Source organism: Astatotilapia calliptera, chromosome 19, assembly GCF_964374335.1.
Source record: "Astatotilapia calliptera chromosome 19, fAstCal68.1, whole genome shotgun sequence".
Taxonomy (NCBI): Eukaryota; Metazoa; Chordata; class Actinopteri; order Cichliformes; family Cichlidae; genus Astatotilapia; species Astatotilapia calliptera.
In genome coordinates this window covers 17,818,623-17,844,058 of record NC_137440.1, presented here as the reverse complement: position 1 = coordinate 17,844,058, position 25,436 = coordinate 17,818,623, and the positions used below count along the sequence as shown (strand labels likewise).

The 25,436-nt window shown below is 42.3% G+C and overlaps 1 protein-coding gene and 1 long non-coding RNA gene across 3 annotated transcripts in view; both read right to left on the bottom strand.

The window, feature by feature from the left end:
• Nucleotides 1-446: 446 nt before the first annotated feature.
• Nucleotides 447-8,152, bottom strand: fosl2 (FOS like 2, AP-1 transcription factor subunit). The gene is made up of 4 exons (XM_026152417.2): nt 7,428-8,152; nt 4,807-5,061; nt 4,527-4,634; nt 447-3,106 (listed from the first exon to the last, which is right to left on the bottom strand). The coding sequence occupies exons 1-4, from the start codon at nt 7,554-7,556 to the stop codon at nt 2,564-2,566; spliced, it is 1,035 nt and encodes a 344-aa protein (XP_026008202.1). The 5' UTR covers nt 7,557-8,152; the 3' UTR covers nt 447-2,563.
• Nucleotides 8,153-9,674: 1,522 nt separating this feature from the next.
• LOC113012590 (uncharacterized) overlaps nt 9,675-25,436 on the bottom strand; it is a 16,924-nt gene continuing 1,162 nt past the window's right edge. The window contains exons 1-3 of one of the 2 annotated variants that reach the window (XR_003270722.2): nt 22,195-25,436; nt 18,658-18,778; nt 9,675-18,576 (exon numbers count right to left, since the gene is read on the bottom strand). The exon at nt 22,195-25,436 is cut by the window's right edge and continues 1,162 nt beyond it. This is a non-coding gene — a long non-coding RNA (uncharacterized LOC113012590). Of the gene's footprint in view, nt 18,779-22,194 lie in introns of both variants that reach the window. The other variant, XR_013903688.1, reaches the window with a different exon arrangement.

Genomic DNA, 25,436 nt, shown 5'->3' with positions numbered 1-25,436 from the left:
TAATTTCATTTGATGGATGTATTTTTCATTTGGATCTCTCAACCTTATGTTCACTCCCCAACGTGCCACTCAGTCACCAGACTTTGAGATCTTTTGCACTAGTAGATAATATGTTCTTTTAGCACAATGGGCCGCTTTCTGATGCCATACTCTGGTGAAGAGATGACACGAGAAGTTGTCTTCTTTATATATGACTCAAATATATTCTTAAAATATATTCTGTGAACAATTTTGAACATAACACCTTCACCGAAAATGTAATACCCATTTATATTTACGATGCTCTTGAATTCCTTTTGTGTTGCTTTTCACTTGACAGTTCATCCAAGTATAAATGTAAAAAAAATATTTTGGTTTAGTTCAAACAGAATAATTAATGCAGTAATATTAATTGTCTGAAATGCATTTTTTAAAAACCCAAAACAATAAAGGACAAAAACTCAAGGTGAAAATTATTATTTTTTTATTATCATCATTCTTTTAAATTAACAAACACTGCTATACATATTGCTGTTTTTTATTAATTTTGAATCATTTTAAACAGTTAAAGCATTTGGAAAAGAAGTAATAGTAAAACAGAGGACAGAGACAGTAGATGACATGTACAGTAGAAGATCTACAGTCAATGGCTTTCCTATGTGTGTCGAGGGGCTCCAGAATATTTCAACATACAGACATGGTGATGTTTTTGGTTATCATTCCACCTTCTCATGCAGGATAACAACCAGCCACAGTAAATCAACCATTACCGAGCCTTTCCAAACAAGTAGCAGCAGCTTGTATTGAATTGAAAAGTCTGTTTTCTGCAACCAGCGCAACAAAACTCTCCCAACCATATCCCTTATTCTTCTCATAGCAAAAAGGTTTGCGATGGCACCTTCCTTTTACCCCTGACGTTGATAGTCATTAGGAATGTCTGAAGTAAACGAAAAAAATAAAAGAAAAAAGTCTCAGATATCGCTGTTGTGTCCTTCTCAGTGCATTAAACCCTCAACCCTTTAAGTTACACACATAAAAATAAAGACAAAGAAGTGTCATAGGTGTCCACTCTTTCATGTCAGGCCAGCTGTTGAGAGAGTCTTCGTATCCCTTCCTTATTCTCGTAAAGTGAACCACATCTGGCCCTCGTTTTAAGCCACTACGTTTCTAACCGAGTACCTCGATGTTGTATTCATGCACCCATAAATCACCACATCTGAGTTGAATTTAAACATCATTTCTTTACTAAAAGTGACAGATTTACAAACACAGTATAAACAGGGTTGACATCATTGGCAGCTGGCGACAGTCTAGACCACAGTGGCTTTTTCAAATTTAAGCAAAATCCCTCCTTTTCAGACAAAGACGGACGAATTACAAGATTACACGCGTCATAAAAATCTTTTTTTTTCCCCCCCCGGCTTTTCTGAAACCTGACCAGAGTTGGAAAAAGGTAAGCGCTTTGTTTAGAGGATGAACGGCACAAAGAAGCCGAGGAGGGTTTCGTTCAAACTCTTCGACCGAAAAGACGAACCTCTCTTGAAGCGACGGAGTTTAGTAAAGTACCACCTCTGCAACACTTTGGCTAGACCAATCAGCAGCCAGCAGTCCTGCAACGCTCTTCACAACTGGGTTCTACTACACATGAGAGATATCCCTGACATCAATGTAAATCACATACACTTTGTCAAAAACAGGTTGTAAAGTTCAGGTACAGAATCACTGAGGAAAAGCACACCAATACTACTGTAAAGTCAAGCCACTATGGCAAAATAGAAAGTAGAGAGTAGGAACTAGTCGTTGATTGAAAGTTGGCTCGTATCCTTTGCAACACTGAGGAGTGCTCGGGTCACCCTGCGGACGACTGCTTTGCTTTTCTACAGGCAGATTAAAGGAGAGGACAATGTCTTAACAAAACACTGTAAAATTTAATCAGCACAGGTCATAAATACAATTAAAGAGATGGAAAGAACATCAGGAATGTGCACACACTCTTTTCCTGAATCGAGTTCTGAAAGGACAAATCGAAGTGGGAAAAGAGATGAGAGGAAGTCTTTGCTCATTGTCTCTTTCTCCCCTTCCAGTAGAAAGCTGACCTCGTTTAGTGATTTATTTATTGATTCGTCTTGGCAGAGTGCAAGTGTCGGACACATGGCTTTTTGAACATTTTCAAAAATATATTTATATTAAGAACGCGCTCTCTTGCTGTAATCACATCAACCAACGGCTGCCAAATGCAGGCATGTCTTTCTTCAGAATTGTCTGCCCAGTAAACGTTGACACTCTGGAGTTGAAATGGTGAAGGGATGATGCTTTTCAGAGTCGGTGCACACACTTTGACGAATAAAAAAAAATTTTTTTTACACTGAAGCAGAACGAGAAGAAACACGCAGCGTAGCCCTTGTGGGTCTCCCTCTAAAGGGGGGAAACGGCTCACATGGTCAGCTTGGTCTGGACTTTTCAGTGTGCTCTTGCGTCTTTAAAGACACCGGAGGGAGGGTGGGGACGAGGGCGCGCAGTCGATCCTTGTGTTTGCTTTCAGCCACAGTGTTTGTTTCTCAGCCGCGCCGAGACGAGCCCTCGCTCAGAGGGCCAGGAGGGTCGGTGAGTTGAGGGAGTCTGAGGACTGGTCGCCGCTGCTGCTGCTGCGCCGGTGGGCCTTGGAGCAGGATTCAGAAGAGGGCGAGGGGCTTTCGGGCTCCACCATGTTGGGGTAGGTGAATATGAGGTTTGGAGCATTTGGTGTGGCAGCCGGAGTAGATGCTGCCACCACTGGAGTGTTCAGGCTGTCTCCATCTGGGCTGTACATCCCGCCACCGATGCTGCTGCTTCCCAGACAAATGGGCTTGATGATTGAGCGCTGAAGCTTGCCCATATTTTCGTCCCTGTCCTCGGGCTCCTGCTTCACCACCACTTGATTCATCTGAGCCCGTGTGCCCATGTTGGTGCGCATGGTGAGTGGGAGCGGATTACACTGCTGCCCGGATGGCTGGTGGCGCTCGTCGATGGGCAGCTTGCACACGGGATTGTGGGCAACAAGCATGAACTCCAGCTTGTCTTTCTCCTTCTGCAGGGTCTCGATCTCTTTCTGCAGGTCTGCCTTCTCCTCCTCCAGCTTCTCGGTTTCCTGTTGAATATGAAGTAAAGTTTAGAACTACCACTTGCATTTTGCCTTAATTGGACAGTGGAAATACAGAGATAATAAATACATAGGAACTTCATCCCTGTTATCACCAAGCCACCAAAGAGTGGTAGACGATTTGTTTAAACTTAATAAAAACATGATGCAACATCTTACTAATGAACATGAGGTGATAAAAATCATCTTCAGCACTTGTGAAGTATGTAATATGAAGTTTCCAGACTGTACGTGTGGTTCTCTGAGAAGCCAAAAGAGGGCACTGTCTGTTTGCTTCAGTTTTCCCAAGCGCCACAATTTTATTAAACCCAGAAATTTGTCATGAACCATTTGGACTAACAACATGTAATCTCGAAGCCTTCTGCTTGAATTTGAGCGCCACATAATGACTGTGCCTTGTTTGTGTCTCAGAGAAATGAGATCCGCATCAAACAGTGTGTCATTAACGTGAGACACAAAAGACACAAATCCACACCATAAAGGCTTTCATCGGCTGTGAGACATGAGACATAAAGATAAGCTGACATGCTGTCTGAGAACTTTGACTCATGGGCAAAGGTATGAGGAAGTGGTACGCGAAGAGCCAAGAGAGGAGGCGCACAGCGAGACTCTTAAAGTGATAGTATCAGTTATTCAGAGAGTTCGAACACTCCAACCTAATGTCACTGAAAAGCAACACTCCTAGGTTTCTATTTTTTAAAGCAGGTGTATGAATAATGCAGTTTAATTTTTGTTTTTCCTTGAAGCATTGGCTGTGACTGTATGACTGTGTGTGTGTGTGTGCGCGCGCATGCTGTATACCCCTATGTGGAATTGTGAGACAAGCAATTTGCCCCTTTTACAAAATGTCCTGCATTCATGGAGACAGCTGCCTGCAGCAAATTCCATTCCTGGGTTCTTTTTTTTAAGGCCTGACAAGCTCAACCTCACTGTAATTTGGGTAATTAGTCCATTTAGATGCCGTTACTGTCTGCCAGGCAGCACTGTGAGACAGCCCTACCTCTGTCTACAGCTGGCCGAGACAAAAAGCTTTTCATTGCCTGTCATCTCTTCACTCAGACCTTGCACTCAGAGACGCAGCGAGAGTCAAACCAGTAATGTGAGGTTGTAAATTTAGGTGTGGACTTCAATCACTCATCAAGAATCTGGAGTCCTGCCAGGCCTCTAAACAAGTGCACCGTGTTCTCTGTGTATGCAAATATGTTTCTGTTTCCTTTTTGTTTTTCTACAAAATATTAAAGATGAAAAAGTTTACAGAAAAAACAAAACAAAACAGGAAGCATGGGGCTTTACTGGCTAATGGTTCTCACCACAAGATGTTGCAGCACTTAGATTTGTGGTATTTTTCTATGAAGACAAAAACAAGAACATTTTGATGGTGATCTCCTGGCGCAGGTCTTCTACTCACCCCTTGCAGCATCTCGGTGAGCTCCCGCCGACGGTTACGGCACTTTGCCGCTGCTAACTTATTCCTCTCACGCCTCACCCTCCTCTTCTCCTCTTCCTCTGGGGTCAGCTAAGGGCGAGAAAAGAAAGAGCATGAAAGGTAGAATGAGGTATTTGACAGACACACACACAATCAATACGAAGCGAAGAGCATAAATAGGAGCTCTGTGTGAGCAGAAAAGCAATCAAAGAGATTTTTTTTGTTTGTTTGTTTTTTACAGTGGTTAGCTTTGGCTCGTTACCTGTTCATCCCTCTTGCGTCCTCTCCTGGTGTCCCCGATAGAGCGGATGACCCCAGGCCGAGCCAGTGGGTTGTGCGCAAGCAGACTGGGACCATTGGTCAGGTGATGGCCATATGGGTGGGAGCGGGAGTAAGGGTTGGACATAGAGGTGATGACAGTGGGCTGCACCATCCACTGCAGGTCTTGGCTTGTCGTGATTGCATTGATTGTGGGAATAAAGGCACTGTTGGAGCCGGGCATGTCAACCCTGTACTTCTGGAAAGAGAAGGGAAAAGATGGTGAAAAAGGATGCATGATGAAGATAAAAGTCTCCAGAAGAGGATAGATTTATTTCCTAATGTGCTGCTTCTGATCTATTCCAGAAGCATCTCTGCTGTGCTTAGAGTACCATCACAGAGATGCACGCACCACCACCCACCGTCATCAGAGTCACACATTTTTCCACATTTCAAGCTTATAGTGGTGATTCAGTCCACATAGGCGAAACACTGTATGTAACCCCTGGAGTGAAACAGTGACACATGCAGTGATTCATGTGGGAAAGCCCAAGGTGTCCACTGCATCTCATTTTTACTACAATGAGACATAACAGTGCACTAGAGAGCCATTTCACGTCTTCTTAAGTTCACTTTTGATTTGACGGGGCAGATGGGAAATGTAAAATTATATTTTTAATGGAATAAACTTTATTAAATTTATTTCACAGAAGTTTTTTTTTTTTAAAGAAACATGCAATCAGGGGGGAATAGTGGAAAAAAAACAAAAACAAAACAAAACATGCAGTCACTGCTTTGTGAGAACATCTCAAGATATAATGTGTTCCAGAATGGTAGATTTTTGTTCAGACTGTCATACAGACAAACATTTTACATATCGTGCCTATATACATTTGTGCATCAAGGTCTTGTACAAACATTGTCAACACGAGAAGTGATGTTAGATCATTGTTTCTGGTATCAAAAAGGAGGACTGCCAGCCCGTGTGCGTAAATTACGCACGTCCCCACATCCCCGTTATTCCCGACTTTCCGTCGGATATCCCGGCAGTCTCTTGCAACTTTGTTTATCTGGTGAGTCATTGTGTATTGCATTTGTCGAGCACATGTGAAACGCGGTCAGTTCCAGTAAGGGGGGAAGCAGACAGCAGTAACAAGCCAGGCATATTATCCAGAATTATGCGAGTGGAATTTTTGGGCCAGATTAGCTTCAGAATAAGAGCACTGGAATTTACAATACATATAAACCAGGAAATGAATAACTGCCTACAAAGGACATTCAGTGGAATCATGACATTAGAGCCAAACAAGTCCGATTAAAATGATACTGGTCTTACAAAAACACGCGGGGGGAGGGGGTCGTTTACATATGTCTCCATAAACTAGCGAAGAGTTCATGTTCCAACCCTGTAATGGGAAACAGGCAGCCAGCGTGTGATTACAGGGAACCAGAGCAATGATACACGCTGTCCAAAAGTCTTTTACCGTAATGTTGCGTGAGCCCGAGGAGGCTTTTCCACAGAATTGCACGGCAGAGGGTGTGGGGGTAAACAACATGCCTGTTCCCGGATTTATATCCTCATATTTTTGAGATACCGCGTCTTCACGGCATTACACTGTCACACCTCTACTGTATCTAAAGTCTCACTCAGACTATGTAAAAACGTACCCTTATGAGATTTTGGTGTTTTAGATGCATCTCTACAATTACTACCGTGAACACAACGAGGAAGAACGGGCTTTTGATTGCCCTGCGCTCCCAGTCAGAGCGCGTTTCCAGCTGGAGAAAACGTGCCATGTGCAGCCCGAGACCCGCCTGATCGAATTAGACTCTGATTCCATGTGGAATAATAACATGTGGTCACTTAAACGGAACTTAGATAAATTCTGCAGCAATACATATGGAATATTGAAACACCTCACAGCCCAACACGAAATGCCTGTTGCATCCACTATGAGCTTCATCTCTAGCTAGTTTATCATTACCACAGCATGAAAAGTGTAAAAAGCTCAGGTGTGCATTTGCTTTACACGCATTCGTCTCTGTGAGACAATTCGCAAAGAACCCAGAAATGTTCGTTTTACAAACGCACAGGGAATTTGGCAGAAAGAAAGGCGAAATTAACATCTGTAAATCACAGACTCGGATTTATTCCAGTGTGCCAAATTTTCCTGCAACAGGGCACAAACCACGTATGTGTCTTTTTTTTTTTTTTTTGTAAATTGTTGGCATAAGACAATTGTACCATAAATTTACGCAAACTCGCGCATTGTCGCCAGCTGCGGTGCGCACTAATGGAGAAATGTAACATTAGACAAAATAATCAGTGTCTAAATATTATAAAAGCAAAATCATTGTAATATTATTAGACTGCACCTATGCACAGATTGACTACTGCCCCTGTTGAGTCACTGATTCGAACCGTGTCACTGGGTTCATTCGGATTTGTGTCTCCAGGCGACCCGGAAAATTCCTGTTTAAATTCAGTTAATGGCTGGAAGTAGCAACACGATGGAATAATTTTCTAAAAATCGGACTTTGCACAAGAACGAACTGACACTTTCATGTTATCCAGAATGCATTCATTAATAGATTAATCTGCAGCCAGTCCTTTCCTTCTGTTACCTGGTAGCTTGAGGTAGAGATCGGACTTCCGATCGTGCTGCTGCCGCTTGTGAAGGACTCTGGCTGGGCCGGAGAGGTGCTGCTGCCGCGGGACGAGGTGTCGTAGTTCCCGGAGTAGTCCTGGTACATGATCCAGGAAAGAGGAAGATTTCAGTGCACTGTTTGAGCTCTGAGAGCCTTTTTTTTTTAAATCCCCGATGCAAAAAAGGCACCAACAGGAAAAAAAAATCCTCTGATTCGAGAAGTCGTTAATTTCCAAAGCAGGAGAAAAAAACAAAAGTGCAATTTTGCTCCTGTAAACTGACCTAAAACATTTTACTGATAATACAAATCGTTTTTTTCCTTGTGTATTATCCCTGCTTGTAGAGTCTATTTCTTGTTGTTTTTTTCCTGGAGCCGCAGGTAGACCTACACTACGCTGCAAAAGATCCTCTCAGGTGCGCAAACTTCAGCTTAAAGTCAGCAGCACACCTTCAGCAGTCAGATCCAGCAGCGACAATCAAACATGTAGTTAGAGTGACTCACACAGGTTAACATTCGCTTTAAAGCCTATTGCCTCTCTACTCTTCTCAATATTTTCCGTCGCCTTGCCAGCTACACTCCTCTGAGCTCTCTTTGCTGCTCACGGAACACTTCGAACTTTTTTTTTCTTTTCCTTTTTACCACACTTCCTAGAGATGACTCACTTCAATGGCACTATGAAGAACTGCAACGGCTTTTCAACACCAACGAAAGAGCCTACGTCACGCATGGGGCGTTGCGACTTCAGCAGGGAGGGGTTGTCTCTGCAAAAGGCAGTGAAAAAGAAAAGATCCGTTAGCACCATCCTGCGCTCTGCGGACAGCAGGGAGAAAACCGAAAAGCTGGGATTCGATAAAAGTGGTCCAGAACATGTGTGGAGGGGTTTATTTTTTGTTACGGACGTCAGTGCTGCCGCGGAGTTCACTATTTGTCTGACTTGCTTGGGTCCATTGACGCATGTTTCCTAAAATGGGCAGTTGCGTCAGCGAGCGCGTGTGGGTTTCCTTGGTAAAGGAAGCGTCAGACACTGGAGGGATTCCCTCCCCTCGCGCGCTGTGGTCCGGACTCGGAGCTCACAGCTCGCCGGTCCAGGTTCGGCCACCCGGCAGTGATGAAAAACCAACACATTAAAGCTTAGAAACTTAGAACTAAAGCGACTCTGCACGGATACGCGTGCACCCGCACACACCGGGAGCGAGTGCTGCGCAGTAAAAGCATTTATTAAAAGTTTCTCAGCTTCAAAATGAAATCCATATCTGTAGCTGTGCACAGCCTGAAAATTCGATAAATCAAATAAAGACAGAGAGGAGGGGGGTGTCATGGTGGGTGTAACTATTTCATGTCCACCAGCTTTCATTTGCTGCTCATATACACACTCGGCGATTGGACACGCGGCGTTTCTGCACAATTAAACCTTTGTGCGCTTTGGCGCCGCCGCATTGTGCCTAATTTGGAGAGAGGTGGCACACAACACGGACGGTCAGATTAATGTGGCCCGCCGGTTAGTGCAGCACGGCGGCTTCAAAGGAATCTCGGTGAAATGTGGGCTAATTGTAATTCGGACGCACCTCATAAACAAGGGCGCAGCGCCCAGAATGTGACACGTTACACGATATAAAATGGCGCATTAAGTCTAATCCCATCTGCCACGGTTCCTATTTTAATCTGCATCACCATAACTGCTGGTGCCGCGCGCGTCTTTGCCAGAAAGCCTCGCTCCCATCAGAAAGTTTGAACCGGGGGAAGTTGCGCTGAGGGAAAAATAATCTGCGGGGGGTTTCTGGGGTGACCAGTCAGCCGCCCGTTGCCTCACTTTGTTCGCTTGCTCATAACGTGAAGTCGTCAGTTACACATACAGGTACTGCAGCTCTCCTATATGTCACCCTTTCCAGAGTTACTGGGTGTCATTCATTTTCGCCCCGTTACCTTTTGACCTGCGCACTGATCTGTGACGCCCTGCCTGTCGTGCGTTTTAGTTTCCCGAAGATGTTGAGTAATTCTGTATCTGAATGATACTAATTAATGGTTAATCTTTTGAACGCAGCGGTGTTGCTAAGCGACGCGTTTTCTGCTAAATAGCTAAAGGGTGGGTAATCTAATCTGCCATCCCATAATTAATGCCGTAATATCATTTGAGACGCACCCATGGGCGTCAATTTGGGAGAAGCACGATGTGGCACTGTGACAACCTTTATATGGGTCCAAGTTTGATCTTTGAGGATCATGGGACACGCAACAGTCAGTCAGCCAGACGCTGCTGCTCCAGTTTGTCTTCAGTTTCTTGGAGTTAAATCGCAAACTCTCCGACTTCCGAAAAACTGCAGCTTCAAGGAGCTCAAGGTCAGGGGTCAGGTGACACAAGAGGGTGTATGTTCAATGTGCGCACTGAGATCATCTTATCTATCCATCACACATCAGAAGGAATTTGTTATACAGAACATCTCATTCAGCCTGACGTCCGCTGAATGTCCACTGAACGTCCGTGCGCAAGAGGCTTACCTGGCCGCGGCAGACGCGCTTCAGGTGCTCGTGACGCAGGAGAGTTGATGCCTAATGCTGCCTTCAGGTACCGCCGCATAAATCCGAATGAGGAGATTGTAAACAAAGGGCAGTCAATTCAGGTTCGGGGGGGGGGATACATACAGAATATATTAATAAGCGCTAACGTAGATAGTTATTATAACTTAACAACAAAACCCATTTCATGAAACCACCTAACATGGCCTATAGTAGGAAATGATCATCTAATCATGCATCATAGACATCAGTCACACAGCGTTTTCCGTTTGCAGGATCACAGTCCTTTGATGTTGGGTTGTTTTTTTGATTTTCACTTTTTCTGTTGTGTAGCACATTATGAGTACTTTAAAGCTACTTTTGACTCCTTTTTCCCAACCACATTATTTTGCGCAACAAGATGTTAGATATAGGGCACGTTATGGATTATATTGCAGTCATCATAACATCAGAATCCCCAAGATTACTGGAAGTGTTTCGCAAGCATGATCGTAGGAATAATAACAAATCCATGACAAGACGTCCATTTAATTTTGGTCATTGCTGTCAATGATCCAGTAGAGTACTTTTTTTTCTTTAAGTGTGCTGTAAAATAATCGTTAAATTACAATGCTGTACTTTCAGCTCTAAAATAAAGTGGTGTTTTTTACGTTGTAAAACATTTTGCAGTTTTGTTCTGTATAGAAATCTTTGCAACAAGTTTGCTGTGTGATTTTCATTGTACTGCTGTTTGAGTGTTCCTGGTGTCAGTGCCACAAACAATTTATTACCCTAAATAAGATACACCCTGGAGTCAGTTTCTAGTTGTTCTTCAACCATGATAAATACTGAATGCTTTGATTCTCCAATTTCCCACACCCAGGGACATTTCCAAGATATCCAAGAAGAAGAAACATTTTTTGGGGGTCACGTAGAACCAGAAGTTAGAACATCTGATTATAAATAAATACAGAGAATGGGTGTAAAAAACATTTCATTTGGTATAATTTTCCGGCTCATTTGCAGTCCCCCTCATAGAAATGTATTGCATGATAAGTGGCTGTACCACAGTTTAAATATTGTTTTTTATTTATTTGATTTATTGTTGAGTTTTTTTAAATAGGAATAGTATGCATACAGTATCATAATGTGCATATCATTATTGTGTATATTTTTATAGTACAGCTAGAGATTATTTTAATGACTTGAATACTGCTGAAAGCTTGGTCTATAGGCTTTATATATAGTAATACATCATACATGAATATATTTTAGTCACAAAAATATATATATATCCCAAGAACAAGGGTCTCATGCAGGGGCTTGTCCTTCCATGATGGTTTCTTCTCTTGCTCCCTTTCTTGGGTTTCTGCTGCCCGAGGTATTCACTGAGCACGCCGCCATCTTTCTGATGTACTCGTGGATGTTTGTTGTCTCATCCTGGATTGTGGTACCCCCACTCACTAGGAACAGCACAGTCCTAGGAAGAGCAACGATACTGCACAGGACCCTCAAGCTCCCAGGCCTCTCTCTGCTGGAGGACCTGAGCTTGAAAGATAAACTGCATTAGTGTGTGTGTGTGTGTGTGTGTGTATAAAATTTATGAAGTGGAGAAATATTTCTTACCATAAATTTGTTATTTTACAAACAGCAGGACATGTGTGTGTATGTGTATATGCATATATATCTATATACACACACGTGGGCGGGCGGGTGGATGGATGGATGGATAGATATGTATAGAAATAGATATATAGATATACATATACACAAACGTCCTGCTGTTTGTAAAATGACAAATTTATGGTAAGAAACATTTCTCCACTTCATAAATTCATAACAGGACATGTAAAAATATACAACTGGATGACTTGAAGGTTAAATGACATACAAACCTCCTGAAAAGTGCATTTACAGTCACACTGAGTCACTTCATTGCTACATAATTCTCTGGAAAACAGCTCAGTGTGCCAGAGAGGAGGAGACTGTTCAGAATTCACTACATATTTCCTTCACTTTTTCTTTTTTGCCCTTGCATCACTTTGTTTTCCTTTTCCTTTGCCGTCAGTCGCCTGTCATGTTGTCATGTTGTAATACCTTAACCTGGATAATAGCTCAACATGATCAGTGTGGCTAATCTCACAGCTCAGGTGCAGCCAGTAGGACACACGTAGGTAACAAAGTGCTGACTGTGAGCACACAGAGTGGGTTAAAGAACAATCAGAGTGACCGACAGTGGGACTGTGCTAGTGGTCTGTTAACACACTTCACGTGCTGTTTGATTATGCAACAACAGCAACACCGAGTTCACTGCATTTTTGAGTTAGCCGAGCAAAATCTAGCAGGGAGCTGATACCCTCCTTGCGCATGCACTGACAATGCTGTGGCAAACATGTGCTTCCTTTGTCACAGTGTTTTGTGCAAGTTGGAGGTTTTGAATGGAAATCTAATCAGCGGTTTCATCAGGAAGCCCAGTGTGCAGGAACACGGCTTTAAAAAGGCTGGATGCCAGACGGGCAGACAGCTCCTGTGAATTGAAGCAAGCATCCTTCAGTGATTTCATTTACTGGTTGCTGTGGTGACTCATGTAAAGCAGTCAAACACAGCAGCGCAGAGGGATAATTTGAACGTTCTTGACCTCCGGAGTGTGGGATTGCAGAGAGAAGAAGATGAATTCATTGGCCGCATACTCTCCAATAAGGCCGGTCACATCATTCAGGTATGCAAAAAGCTCAGCAGCTGCTCAACAACATCTTCACCCTGACTACGTCCATATGGACTGAATTCTAATCCACTCAAACAACTGGCCTGCTTTGGTGTAGTTTCAGCCTTAATGCCAGATCCCATTTAGCAAAACAATTAATTAAACACTTATGACAATCATTCAGGAACACCTGAGACTGACTTTGAAGGACTGCATTGGACAGACATGGCTCAAAACACTGCACAGAGAATCTCAAAAAGAGCTACTCATTTTACACAAGATTGGAGCTTTACTCAGAATCTGAGGATGTGGTTTTATCAGTTCTGATATCAAAATAAAGCAGCAAACCCTTCATTATGAACTAGGAGAAAAGTGACATCCAGTGTTTTAGGAAGTTGATATATTGAGTTAAATATGAGAGATTGTGTTCACAATAAATTTGAACCCTTTTAAATATTATTATTAAATTTAGCTTCCCAAATCAACTCTAAAGCCATTAACAGAAACAGTTTTCTGTAGCAAAATCTAAATTTAGTTTAAAAATCCTTTCACTATCACTTGGTATTTAAAACACATTGATTTTATCTCGAATGAAAGCTTTCACATTTTGGGAAAGAACCTTGCTTTCTTGCTAAGTGCTAAGTGTTAAATGAGAAGATTGATATCACTTTTGGCTTACATGCAAATATGGTCGACAGTAGTTCATTTACACATGGAACTAAACGTTTGGTACACGATATGCTAATTTTCAACCTCTGCATTAAAAATGTAACACAAAACACCTGCAATACAAAAAGAAGGAAAAGTAATAAAGAAATTGTCTTTAAAAGAAGACTAGGACCTTAGGTTGCTATAAGGGTTAAAATTAGAGTAGGTGAAGTATGGTTTAAATTATAATTAGGATTATAGGAGGTAAAGTTGTGGTGCAATGGGAACTAAAAAGACTGTCATTTACTTAAATTACTGAGTAACTTTAATTATTATAGTAGTAGATTGCCCCGTGTGAGGGCTGCACGGCGTCAATGCATTAGCGCCGTGATCACCAATCACATGGGGCGAGCCGCCTTAACTTGCTAACGGAGATTTTCTGCATTAACGCAGTTATGGCGTTAACATCATTTTAACCAGATAAACCCTGACAGCACTACATCATAGCTAAGAAAAATAAGGAGAAACAGCAAAAGAAGCCATGTTTTTTTCTTGACAAATCAAGAAAGATATCATTGTTAATTAGTTAGCTTTACATTTGTTTGCTATTGGATTTTTTTTCTCCCGTGGACAGAATTGGGCTAGCTAGCTATGTTTCCCTGTTCCCAGGGAATATAGCTAGCTAGATTACTAGCTATAAGGTAACAGTAACTAGAATAACCATTTGTTACAACCAAGGTATGCAGAAGAGCATCTTTGAATGTACAACACTTTGAACCTTGCAGCAGATTGGCTACTGCAGCAGAAGACCACACCTCTCAGCTACAATTTACACAGGCTTATCAAAACTGGACAACAACAAATTGGAAAAATGTTTCCTGTTGTCTATTTCTACTGCAACATTCAGACGGTAGCACCAGAATTTGGAACATTAAAACATTTCCTCGGCAAAGTTTGGAGCCCGTAGTGCCAACTGAGCTTGGTTTAAGTTTCAAAGTCTGAGTATTAATGGTTTAAATCCAGTAAAGCGTGTTTGGGATGACGTGGAACAGGATATTCACATCTTGGAAGTAATGTGATGTTGATGCATTGACTGTGTGATGCTATAATGTCAATTTGAATCAAAATCTCAGAGGAATGTTTCCACCACCTTGTTGAATCAACCCTCTACTACCAAGGTGTACCTAATAAAGTGGTGAGTATCTATTATTACAGTGACCAATCATCTGTCCATTCTTTTTCGCTGATCCTTGACAGGGTCGATGGGGGGCGTGGTTAGTGCCTATCCCAACTACCATAGAGCGAGATGTGGTGTGCACCCTGGATATTACAATATTACAATAGTAAGCAAAGAGATGCAAAAATAAATCCCATGTTAATTCTACTTCCATGCTAATTCTACTAATTTGGCGATATTAACTGCTACCCCTCCTCAGCTTTTATAAACTGGCCAATCAGCTGAAACTGTGTTTATATTTGTTCATCTACCCGTTTTTTGCTCTCATCATATATGTACACACACACACACACACACACACACACACACATATATATATATGAGTCATGTAAAGCAAATGTAGTGAAGCCCAAGAATAAAATATGCACCTGAAAATGAGAAGTAATTGGTTCCCTCTAAGTGATGGCTTATACAGATGAAGACAGAGGGAACGTCTGAATTCTTTTTTTATGGTAATTGTTAAGCTTGATGTGAAATGTGCAGTCTCGAAGAGTATTGATTATGTTAAGAGGCTCTTCTTCTATAAATATCAGTAGTTAAAAGAAAAGGTGCCAGGTGGGAGAAGCGCTTCCTGCAGGGCTGAAGTGTGGTTACAGTGCTGCAACCTGAAACCTGCCTACACATCACCGCTGCTGGATGTGGAGCTGACTCTCTCTCTTTACAGTAAACAAATGCATGTGAACCATTTGAATTTCTGTCATAACTTCCAGAAGGCAAACAAATCCTTTTCCATGACTGTTTGTCAACTCAAACGAAGAGAACAGCCCCACTTACTGGATTGAAATGCGACATATCAAAATATAACAAGGAATCTGTTTAAGCGGAAACAGCACTTGTTATAAACAAGATTGTGAAAAGTTCTGAGAAAATACTCATTATGATATCTTAAAGGGTTATTCTGAAAATTAAAGCACAAATCCTTGGGCCACTACCTCATGGGAGCTGAAGTTTTGAGATATTTATGTTATTTATGATATTTATATATTATGTGTGAGGATTTATGTGTCTGAAACAGATAAATTATAGTTTATCTGATCTTCTGCCGAGATTTAGATGAGAGGATGGACATGAGAAGTGTATGCATTATCTTACATTATCACTTCTGCTGGAAGCTGACTGTCTCTCTTTACAGTAAACAAATGCATTTCAGCATTTGCCATTTCTGTCATAACTTCCAGAGAACAAACCAAACAGCAAACCTTTTCCATAACAGTCATGTGCTTCAACTCTGACTGAAAAAAGAGCGAGAGCCTTCATGCTTGTTTGCTGCTGTGGTAGAGAAACAAACCAAATGACATCATCTAACCCGACTTCAGCCACCACTTGTTTTCATGTCACTGTGGGAAATCTAACATACATTTTGTTGCAGGAAATTGCAGACCAGCAAGAGGCTTTATTCTGTAATTTACCCAACAGCCCCATTTAATGGAGTGACCGCAGGCAAAGAGCCACGACAAGACACCCGTAATCACCCGTGCCTTCACAGATACATGCCCGAACGCACACTTGCTTCACGAGCATTAAGGTATCAGTTCCTGATACAATGGAAGGAAGTGCGTCACAGGCACGCTGCACTTCGACACAAAGAAGAATGGAACGCTGCCCAGGCACAAACAGAGTGAGAGACAGAGAGAGAAGGGGAAATGTTGGAGCATGTGGTGGAAGAAGTGAACAAATAACGGCGTCCGAGAGGAGAAAAGAACACGAGTGGTCGGGGGACTTCAGAGCAGGTCAACACAGCCACCTGCGATTTCGCAAATAAACACGACCCCGCCATTCCTTCCACTTTTACTGGACTGCTTATTCTCAGTGGAAGAAAACAACAGTCCGCCCCTCACCTCCCCACCTCATCTCGCCCAGTTCTAGAAAGAGAGGAAAGGAAAAATGCTGGGCGCCTGAGAAAAACAAGTTTTACGTGTTGTTTTGTTCCTCCTGCGAGTTGTTTTCCTCGTCCTGAGCCCAAAACAGTCCAATGAAATGGCATTTGTGGGCGCTTCTCACAATGGGCGAGTTTATCTCCCTCCGTCAACAAGGTTATCAGTGTAATTTATGAGGATGCTAGTCTGAGGTCCGCGCAGCCTGGAATGTTAATGGGTTTTGGTTGAATTGTACTTTTGCTGCTGTTTGACCTCAGTTGACTGAGCATCACACTACCTTCTGCTCCCGTTGAACATAAATGTCTCAGTCTTTAAGTTTAAAATGCTGCATTATTGTCTTCACTAGACTTCCCAGAAATCTCCTGTTAAACAACAAGTGTGGGCGGGACGGTGACATCATTTTACCTTTGGATTTTCACTTGCTGATGTTTGAGTTTCAGGGCTTTTGATCTGTTTTAGCTAACTCTCTGTTTCTTCTGGAAGTCTGGAAACACTAACACATCACTTCCTGTCCACTAGAACAATTTTCCCAGGAGGCTGTAAAAATGAGGTTGAATCAGTTACTGTAAAAGCAGCAGATTCACCTCTCTGGAACAAAAAAACGGGGGATTTCAGTTGAGCAGAACTGCATGTCTTGTCACAGCTTAAGGGAAGATCATTGCTGGCGTGTCTTTAGAGGCAATTTTGCATTTCTCTGTGTAAACATAAAGACTGCTTTGTTTTCATCGCTGTGTGTACCAGTAACTCGCTCGCTATTACAGCACTCTGAGGCGTATCTTCACTGCAGAATAATCCTCATTGTTGTGGCTCCGTGAATCCAGGTCCTCAGAGGAAAATCTTTTGTGGAATAAGATGAAGAGATATACAGCATCAGTGATCCGCTTTTAGATCTCTCCCGCTGCTGCTTCTTTGATATCTTACTACGTGTCATAGAGTAAATTTGATGTTTTAATTACAGTTTTGAGCTGAACACACTGATGGCAAAGCAACAACCTTGAACACAGTTTTAACCATTTTGTTTTCATACAGAACAAAAGGAATTTTCTTTATACTTAGCTTCCAAGGAACTAGAGTTTCTGCATTTGTTTTAAAGGGGTCTTAAGCAGAGGTTCTCTAGGCTTTCTGAAAGTCTTTCAAATTATTTTTTGGACACCAGCTGCTTTTACCTGACCATTTTTAAAGGAATGATTTTTGCTTCTGTTTTAAGTCACTTAACACTGAACAACACATCATTCGGGTATAAAACAGGTGCATAACCCAATCAGGGTTGTGATTACACATAACCAAACAATGAGCCAATTAAAATTACATTTTTAGGCACTTTATTCCTAGCAGACTGTCATAAAAAGACAATTTGTTAATGTTTCTTTATTTTAAAATGTAAAATGTCAATGATAACATACTTTGACAGACACAAAATAGTATTGTTGCACCAACAAGGTGATTTCCAAATAGCTATTAGCTGGAAACTTGGTTTATATCAGCATAGTGTGCATTGTGCTATTAAAAATTTTGAGGAAACTGGACAAGTGGAGGACAAAAGAAGAAGTAGCAGGACTAAAAACCTAACTGAACACTCTCTGAAAATCATGTGTTTAAGAAATAGGAAAAAAATCCAGCCATGCCCTGAAAAATGCACAATTCAACACCAACAGTCATGGATTGGCCTCCCCAGCCCCCAAACCACAACATTATTGAAGCAATATAGGATCTTTCTTACAGGGAGCCAACATCCAAAGAAGATCTCAAGAACTGTTTCTGATTAAATCACATCTGCCTTTTCAAACATCTCTGTGCTACTTCATTTGAACAAAATTCCTGGAAAGACCCTTTAAATTTCCTGCCATATTATCAGGTATCAAGAAATGGCATAAGTAAAAAACATCCTGCGTTTCATCAAACTTGCTATTTCAGACCTCCATGAACAACATCCTAATCCTGACTTGACCCTTTCCCTAACTGAAGCTACTTTGCGTGTCATTTAAAGTTGTAAATTGTCACACAAAAACAGTTTAAAAGGACAGGCAAAATATGCCTGAGGTGGAGGTCTATTTATACCTCGATATCACGTTGATTTGGTTCCCAAATCAAGGACGGATGGTAAGGATGGATGAAACGTGGACTGATCGTGATACATGGAGACACATGTCAGTCAAGAAAAACCCACTGGGGAAAGAAAAAGGAGCTCTTTAGGTTTTAATGTGTTCTTAATGAAACGAATAATATCCTCAGTTGGTACTTACACACCTTGTTTGTGATTGGTCAAACGGAAATGTGGAACTGCAAGAGGGAGGGGAGGCGGTGGTGGCGGGTGATCTTCCTGGGGTCGACTCCTCCGGTGCGTCCATTCCTTCCGGCTCGATGGAAGCTTAATGTGAGTGTGGAAAAGTGGAAAATTTAATTAGGCTGCCAAGGGGGTTTTGTCTCACTTGGCATCCCCCCCCCCCCGCCCCCTTCCTCCCACGACCACTACTGCCACCCCCACATCTTCCTTCCCTCATGTTTTGCTCTGATCACATTTGCTGTAACGGCACTATTTCTTATTCTTTTACCCATAATACTTCAGAATATGATTTTCTTGGCACCTTGTTCTTCACTTATGATTCCCCCGCCACCTCCTTTTTTTCTGCCATGGCTGGATTCATCTGTTATGCACTCCTTGAGCAAAGATTTTCTGTTAGGCCCCTCCAACCCCACCCCGAAAATCCCTGTCCTGCAAATATACAACCTGGCCCCAGTGCATTAGTTAGGTTTTGGTAATTTCACTAAACTTTACTCAACAGTCATGTTAGAAAATGTAAAGTGCTCAAAACTGGTGCTAACAAGTCTAAAACCAAGTGACTCACAATTGAAAGCTACCTTTCTCAGCACTGGATTGTGTGTAAATCCTTTTAAAGCTCCTGGGTTGTGTCAGACCAGACATTTACTAAGTTGGGTTGCAACATTAAAACTTAATAAATGTGTAATTTGTTAAGATTTATGTAAGGACGCATATAAAATCAGTGATGTTTAGCTCACAAGAAGCTGATGCATTTATTCTCTCCATGAAGTACCTAAATGTTTCACATACCATTTTAGGCCTACTGGGCATGTGCAGCTACATCATTATCAATCCTGTGGAGAACATACACGATGGAGACTCACAACAACTTCTTGTTGGCTCCAGTTTTGGCTAAGTAATATAATAAGTTTGCAGATCCAAAACACTAGGAAAAGTGTATTTGTTGTATTTTAGGCATTTACTTCCTAAAATGTGTCTATTTCATGTGTCAATAAAAATGTTTTTTTATTGCCCGGTAAAGCGATTTTCTCTTATGGAAGCCATTTAAGTAACATTAACTTGATAAACCATTTTTTTCTACAGGTCTTTTTGGAAGTGGGAATGTTCAAATAGCAACAAAAATGCCCATTTAGAAGCTGAAGGGGTGGTAGAGGCTTAATCCACCCAATCCAACTGTGTCTCACAAATTTGAGTTTTTTCCTTGGACCTGACTTTTTTTGGTGTTACTGTGTTTTGCTTTAGTTCTAGGCACCAAATGCAATTACTAGTTATAAAAGAGTTACAAAAAGATCATGGTTTAGGTTAAAATAAAGAGTGTATTTGGCAAAAGATATGTCAAATACAGTAGCTTAATGCAGATTTTACACAACCTTTACATGTGACCTACATCTATCACAATGATCGTAACAGGCTACTAAGCCTTAAAGAAGGTAGAAGAATGGGCCTTCTGGCTTTGTGCATGTGACTGATAACAGTTGATAATGGCCATTTAAAGGGCTGATAATATCTGGATCTGGTGTTGGTTGTAGCACAACTTCAAACTATTCCACCAAATACAGCTTAAAAAAACACTAACAAAAAACATTCAGTGGATATTTTGGGCTTATGACGGTAGGGTGAAGCTGAGGTATTGAACAGTCACGCCTACTGCCCAGCCCAAACACAATTTTTTTTGATAAAGTTGTGTAGATATCTACATACGGTTAAACTGGTGATAACAGATTTTATGTGCTGAAAGGATGTACTATTCTTCTATGGTCAAATGTTTCCCCGTCAGGAAACAGTTGAAGCTCAGGTCATTCAAAATGAGTCCTCTGTGGACTTGCTTGTTTGATGTTTTTCAAAGAAGTCTCTTGCCTGGAACTTGTTTTCTTAATATGGTTGACATTTGTGATATTACAGCTCTTAGTGAAAGCACGAATTGTTCCTATGGGTCTTTGTACCATCTTACAAGGTAAGCTTGTAAGAGCTCAAAAAGACACCAACATTTAAAAAAAGCAGAAAAGTCGTACATTTAACAAGCTGGAAGCATAAAATGTTGGTATTTACAAGCATCTGAACCCTATCTTCAACAAAGTATTACAGCTTTGGTTGGCCACTCATGAGGAACATATTCCAGAAATCCTGTTAACATACAGCACAGTGTACAGGGTATTTAAGAATTTTCAGCTAGCAACTGTGCACCAGATGGCCGAGCAAGTGTGTCGAAACAGCTAACAAAGTTATGACCAATCCCAACTGATCACCCTGTCTGATCCATCTATTAATTTCCCAATGTTTCTCCACCACTGAAATATTTAGCTTTACTTCTAAGGAAATCTGTGGTAATACCCAGGAGTTAGTGGGAGTGACCTTTATGTGATAAATTCTTCAGTAAGAACTAATTTATGTGATGAAACCAAGTGAAAAACAAAAAAGCCAAAGGAGATCTACCAAAAAAAACCCAAACTGCAGTTCCTCTAATAGCCACTTAAGGCTGACTCTAAAATTTTGAATTTTAAAGCGCCTCATTTTAATAACCACCAGAAGGCGATAACCATGGTTGCAGAAAGAGTCCTTGTTCTATCACATTTTATGGGGAAATAGCTTTCTGTAGGTTCAGTCACTCATTTTGAGTCATACTGAATTACGTGTTAGACATATTGTGTTTCAGAAGGCAGGATTATCCAAGAGCAACCACTCACCAACCAATGGATCAATACAGGCTTTTCCCTAGCAACTGGTGGCTAGCAGGAGCTTCTTACCAGTCTCTAGGCTTTTTTAAGGGGGCTTTAGCAAACTGTCAGCAACCTTCAACAACCCTTGAGGAGCCACCTAAGGGTGCCAAATGGATGCTGACAGGTCTCCAAATATGGGAAGGTCAGGCTATCTGATAACCCAGGCTTCAAAATGTCCATAACCATAGCTATGTCAGTCTTTTGAGCTATATAGGTGAAACCTGCAGTAGTTTTGAGAGCTGTAAATCTCCACTTTTTTAAAAATTTAAAGCTCTGGTTGAATACTGTCGATGTGTCAACCATATGACTTTGTAACTGGAGCTAAAAATGATGTCAAACACAGGCTGCAAACAAATGGCTCTCATGTGAAGTTTAAACCAAACAGCGAATGTGGCATTTCTGAGGTCTCAGTGCTATAGAAGTGCATTATGTTCAGGGGTATCATTTATCTTTATTAATAGATGTTAAGAAGATGAAGAAAAATCTTTTACATTTTATGCAAATCATAAGCAGAAACTGCAGCTGACATGACACCAAACTTCATCACGTGGCTGCATCACATCAGCTCAGGCTCAAAAGAAAACTTTCCCCCAACTCGTCAAGAAACATGCTCATCCCGTGTGCACTCTTCCAACTTATGGATATTTATTTTTCCGAGGGAGGGGAAGTGAAGGGAAGTGGGAGCGGGTGGCGGCTGTAGTTGTGGCGGTGGAGGAGGGATGAAGGAGCGTTGTCACATTACATGTACCTGTCTGTACGCGTCTTCACTCGTGGCTGTCATCTCACCTGACAGGTCTATCAGTGTCCACGGCTGATCAGGACGCGTCCCTCAGCCTGACAGGATGAACAGACAGCGCGGCAATCCAGACTGACAGCTCCTCAGGTAGCTGCTGGAGGAAGGGAGGTTTAAGATAGGAGGGAGATGGAGGAATCTGGGGGGTGAGGGGCAAGAGAAAAGCTGCAGAGCAAGAGGACTAAATAAAGAGTGTAAATAACCCGCCAGATGATGTCCACAAGAACATCAGCAGTGAAGCCTAACCCTAGATGGCATCAAAGAGGTTCAATCATCTTTCTTTACCTTTCTTTTTTCGGAATCTGATAATGAAGTGATTGAGGCTTTTAAATAAGAGGCTGCTGCCAAATGCTACCTTTAAAAACTCCATTAAGCCACAAAAATCCTCTCTCTGGGTGCCAGTTTGAGTATTTTTAAGCAAATTGAGTTTCATCTTTTACGACAATCATGCACGTTGAACCGAAGCCAAACAGCTCGCTGGGTAACGAGAGCTGCCTTCCAGAGAAAAAACACCTGCGGGATGTGCTTTGGTTAACCCATGAAAGCTTTAAATCAAATGCTTGTGATCACACCCAAGGGGAAATAAGGCCCCCCTCCTCTCTCCAGCACACCTCCCACTCTGTGCTTCCCACCCTTCTTGGGAAGAAAAAAAAATCAGTATTTATCTTGTCAAAAGCCATCGAAAACAAGCCCTTCCAAACGCCCCAACAACACGGGGACGAGACAAAACGGGAAAACCTACAAGCTCCAGAGCGAAGACTCATTTGATCAGCTTAGCCACGCTCTCCTGGCTCCTCATGCACGAGGAGTAATTAGCAATTAACAATCAGGATTTAACTAGATCCAGTTATTATCTGTAACCAAAAAAAAGGTGGTGGGAAGGGGGGTATCTGCTGCTTTGACACGGAAGTGCATCAGAATTCCCCTGCTCCTCGAGTTTGATTAAAAAAAAAAAGAAAAAAAAGAGAAGGAGAAGAAGAAGAGTGAGGGACCCGAACTGTAATTCTCTCATTTTCACGACATCTCTGGGCCATTTTTTTCCCAAATTCCCAGATCAAACAGGCTGTAACAAAAGGCCCCAAATCCCCCCCCCCTCCGCTCTCCTCCTCCTCCTGCTCTCTCTTTCCAAAATTAGTTAAGCCTCTCAGCTCCATCATCCTCAACATGGCTCGCATCAACAACCCTACGCTGCTTCGCAAATGCTGCATAGCCTCTGAAATCCACCCCGCCTCCCCTCTCCCCATTTCCTTCCAAATATGCTGAAGAGTTGTTGTTTTTTTTTTTGGGGGGGGGGAGAAAACTCCCCATATGTCACTCTGAATTTGGACTTACACACAAAACACAAAGTACCCCATAATCACTACAGTTTTTTCACTGGGCTAACTGTGTGTCTTTTCTGGGGGTAAAATTTTAAGCCAAAAGTCTGCTGTTCAGAAAATGAAGGTGAACAACAAAGGCTGAGGCGAGGCTGACAGATTCCAGAAGAGGGGGGTAAACAGTCTCTCCTCTCCTGGTCTCTGACACACTCGGGCCTTTTGGACACTCCTCGCTTCCTTCTGATTACCTCAGCCCCGGCTGTTTACCATCGAGGGGATGATTCAGGGTTTTCAATCACTCTCGCACACTTTCCCTCCTCTTGTCTTATCACACTTTTGTCTGCCTCCGACGTACTTCTTCTGCTCTTCAAAAGTTTCTGGCGGCTCGCCCGACTTCTGAGGTGAAGCTGGGTGAGATACGCCGAGAGCAAAGGCTGGGTTGTTGCCCAAGAAGGTGCTCGTTGCTGAGCTTTAAGTGATCCTGTTTCACACACTTGTCAGTTCTCCAGGCTGGCAGGTCCTTAACTGCCTCCGAGCTAGCTGCTTATAGGGCTGCCACCAGTCCTGTTAATGTTAATCTAATGCTAATGTTTGCCAGCTCCCTCAAGCTGAGGACACCTGTTTCTGAACAGACAGGCCCCGCCCCCCTGCTTGATGCTCATTAACTTCCTCGCCACCATCAAGGCTGCAGTGCAGTCGGCGATTTATCTCACAAAATAGCATAAAAAATGACCGACCCGTCTTCAGTCATCACCTTATATCAAAGTTTAGCCCGACAAAGCATGATCACAGCCAGACCACAAAAATAAATAAATAAAATGAAAACCAGCCTCATCAATTTAATCATCCCCCGTCCAAAGATTTCGAGCTAATTATTCCAGCCTTTAATTATTCCATCCGACTGCCATTGAGATCTCTTAAAGACGGCTGGATTAGTGGATTTGGAGCATTAGCTCGGAGGGTTGGCAGACCTCTGCACTGTGAATCAGGGGGCTGAGAAACACATCTTCAAAAGGTATGCCGAGCAGCACCTTTACAGGATCATTAACAGCGGATAAATCCACGTTAAGTTGCTTAAAAGCGTGTAAAGGTGAGCCATGTTTGGGAGCAGACACTTTTGAGGGAGGAGGCTAACTAAATGTGACTAAAGCACTGCGACAGTGACACAGTTTAAGCCACTTTGGAAGGAATTGTTTACTAGTTACTTAAAGGGCTTATGTCAGGTTGGGTCAACGTCAGCGGCTGAGGGGAAACTTCAAGAGTTGGGCGAGTTTACCTTTTGCACGGGCACGGTTGGGAATTGAGGGGAATGATGTAAGCTGCTAACGATTCAGCTAATTTTGTTTGAGCTAATGTAAGGCAGCAGGTTATTTGGCAGGGATGGGGTTCAAGCTCAGAGCCAAACCTGCACTGAGATTCAACACTATTGGAAAATCAATCGCTGCCTTTCGAGCTGTGACAGTCAAGTTAAACTAGCCTCCACTCATGCTCGTTAAAGATGCTCCCTGTCATGCTACTACCCCCCTCTGAACTCCATCTCAAACCCCCACCCATCAGCTCTCAGCTCTGCAAAACGAGAGCAGCTCCTCCCGCGGCTGAGATGTTCTGAAAGCTGGTCGGGAAAGGTTAGAGCAAGAAACATGGAGCGGGGCAGTGAAAAAGACAAAAAGAATCTTGCTTTTTAATTATTTTATTAAGAGCCTTGATGCTATTAAATGCCCCAGATACATTCACCCTATAGTTCTCAATTAGACTTGACAGTTGCTGCTTTACCAACAATAAATATAGCAAAGGGCTGCGCCTCAGGCCAGGAAGGACCCCTAACTATGACCCTCGTATTTAATGATGAAAACAAGCGAGCGCACACGCTGCCTCACTCAGGCACACACACACTCTCTCATCCTCTCTGTGCTGCGGCT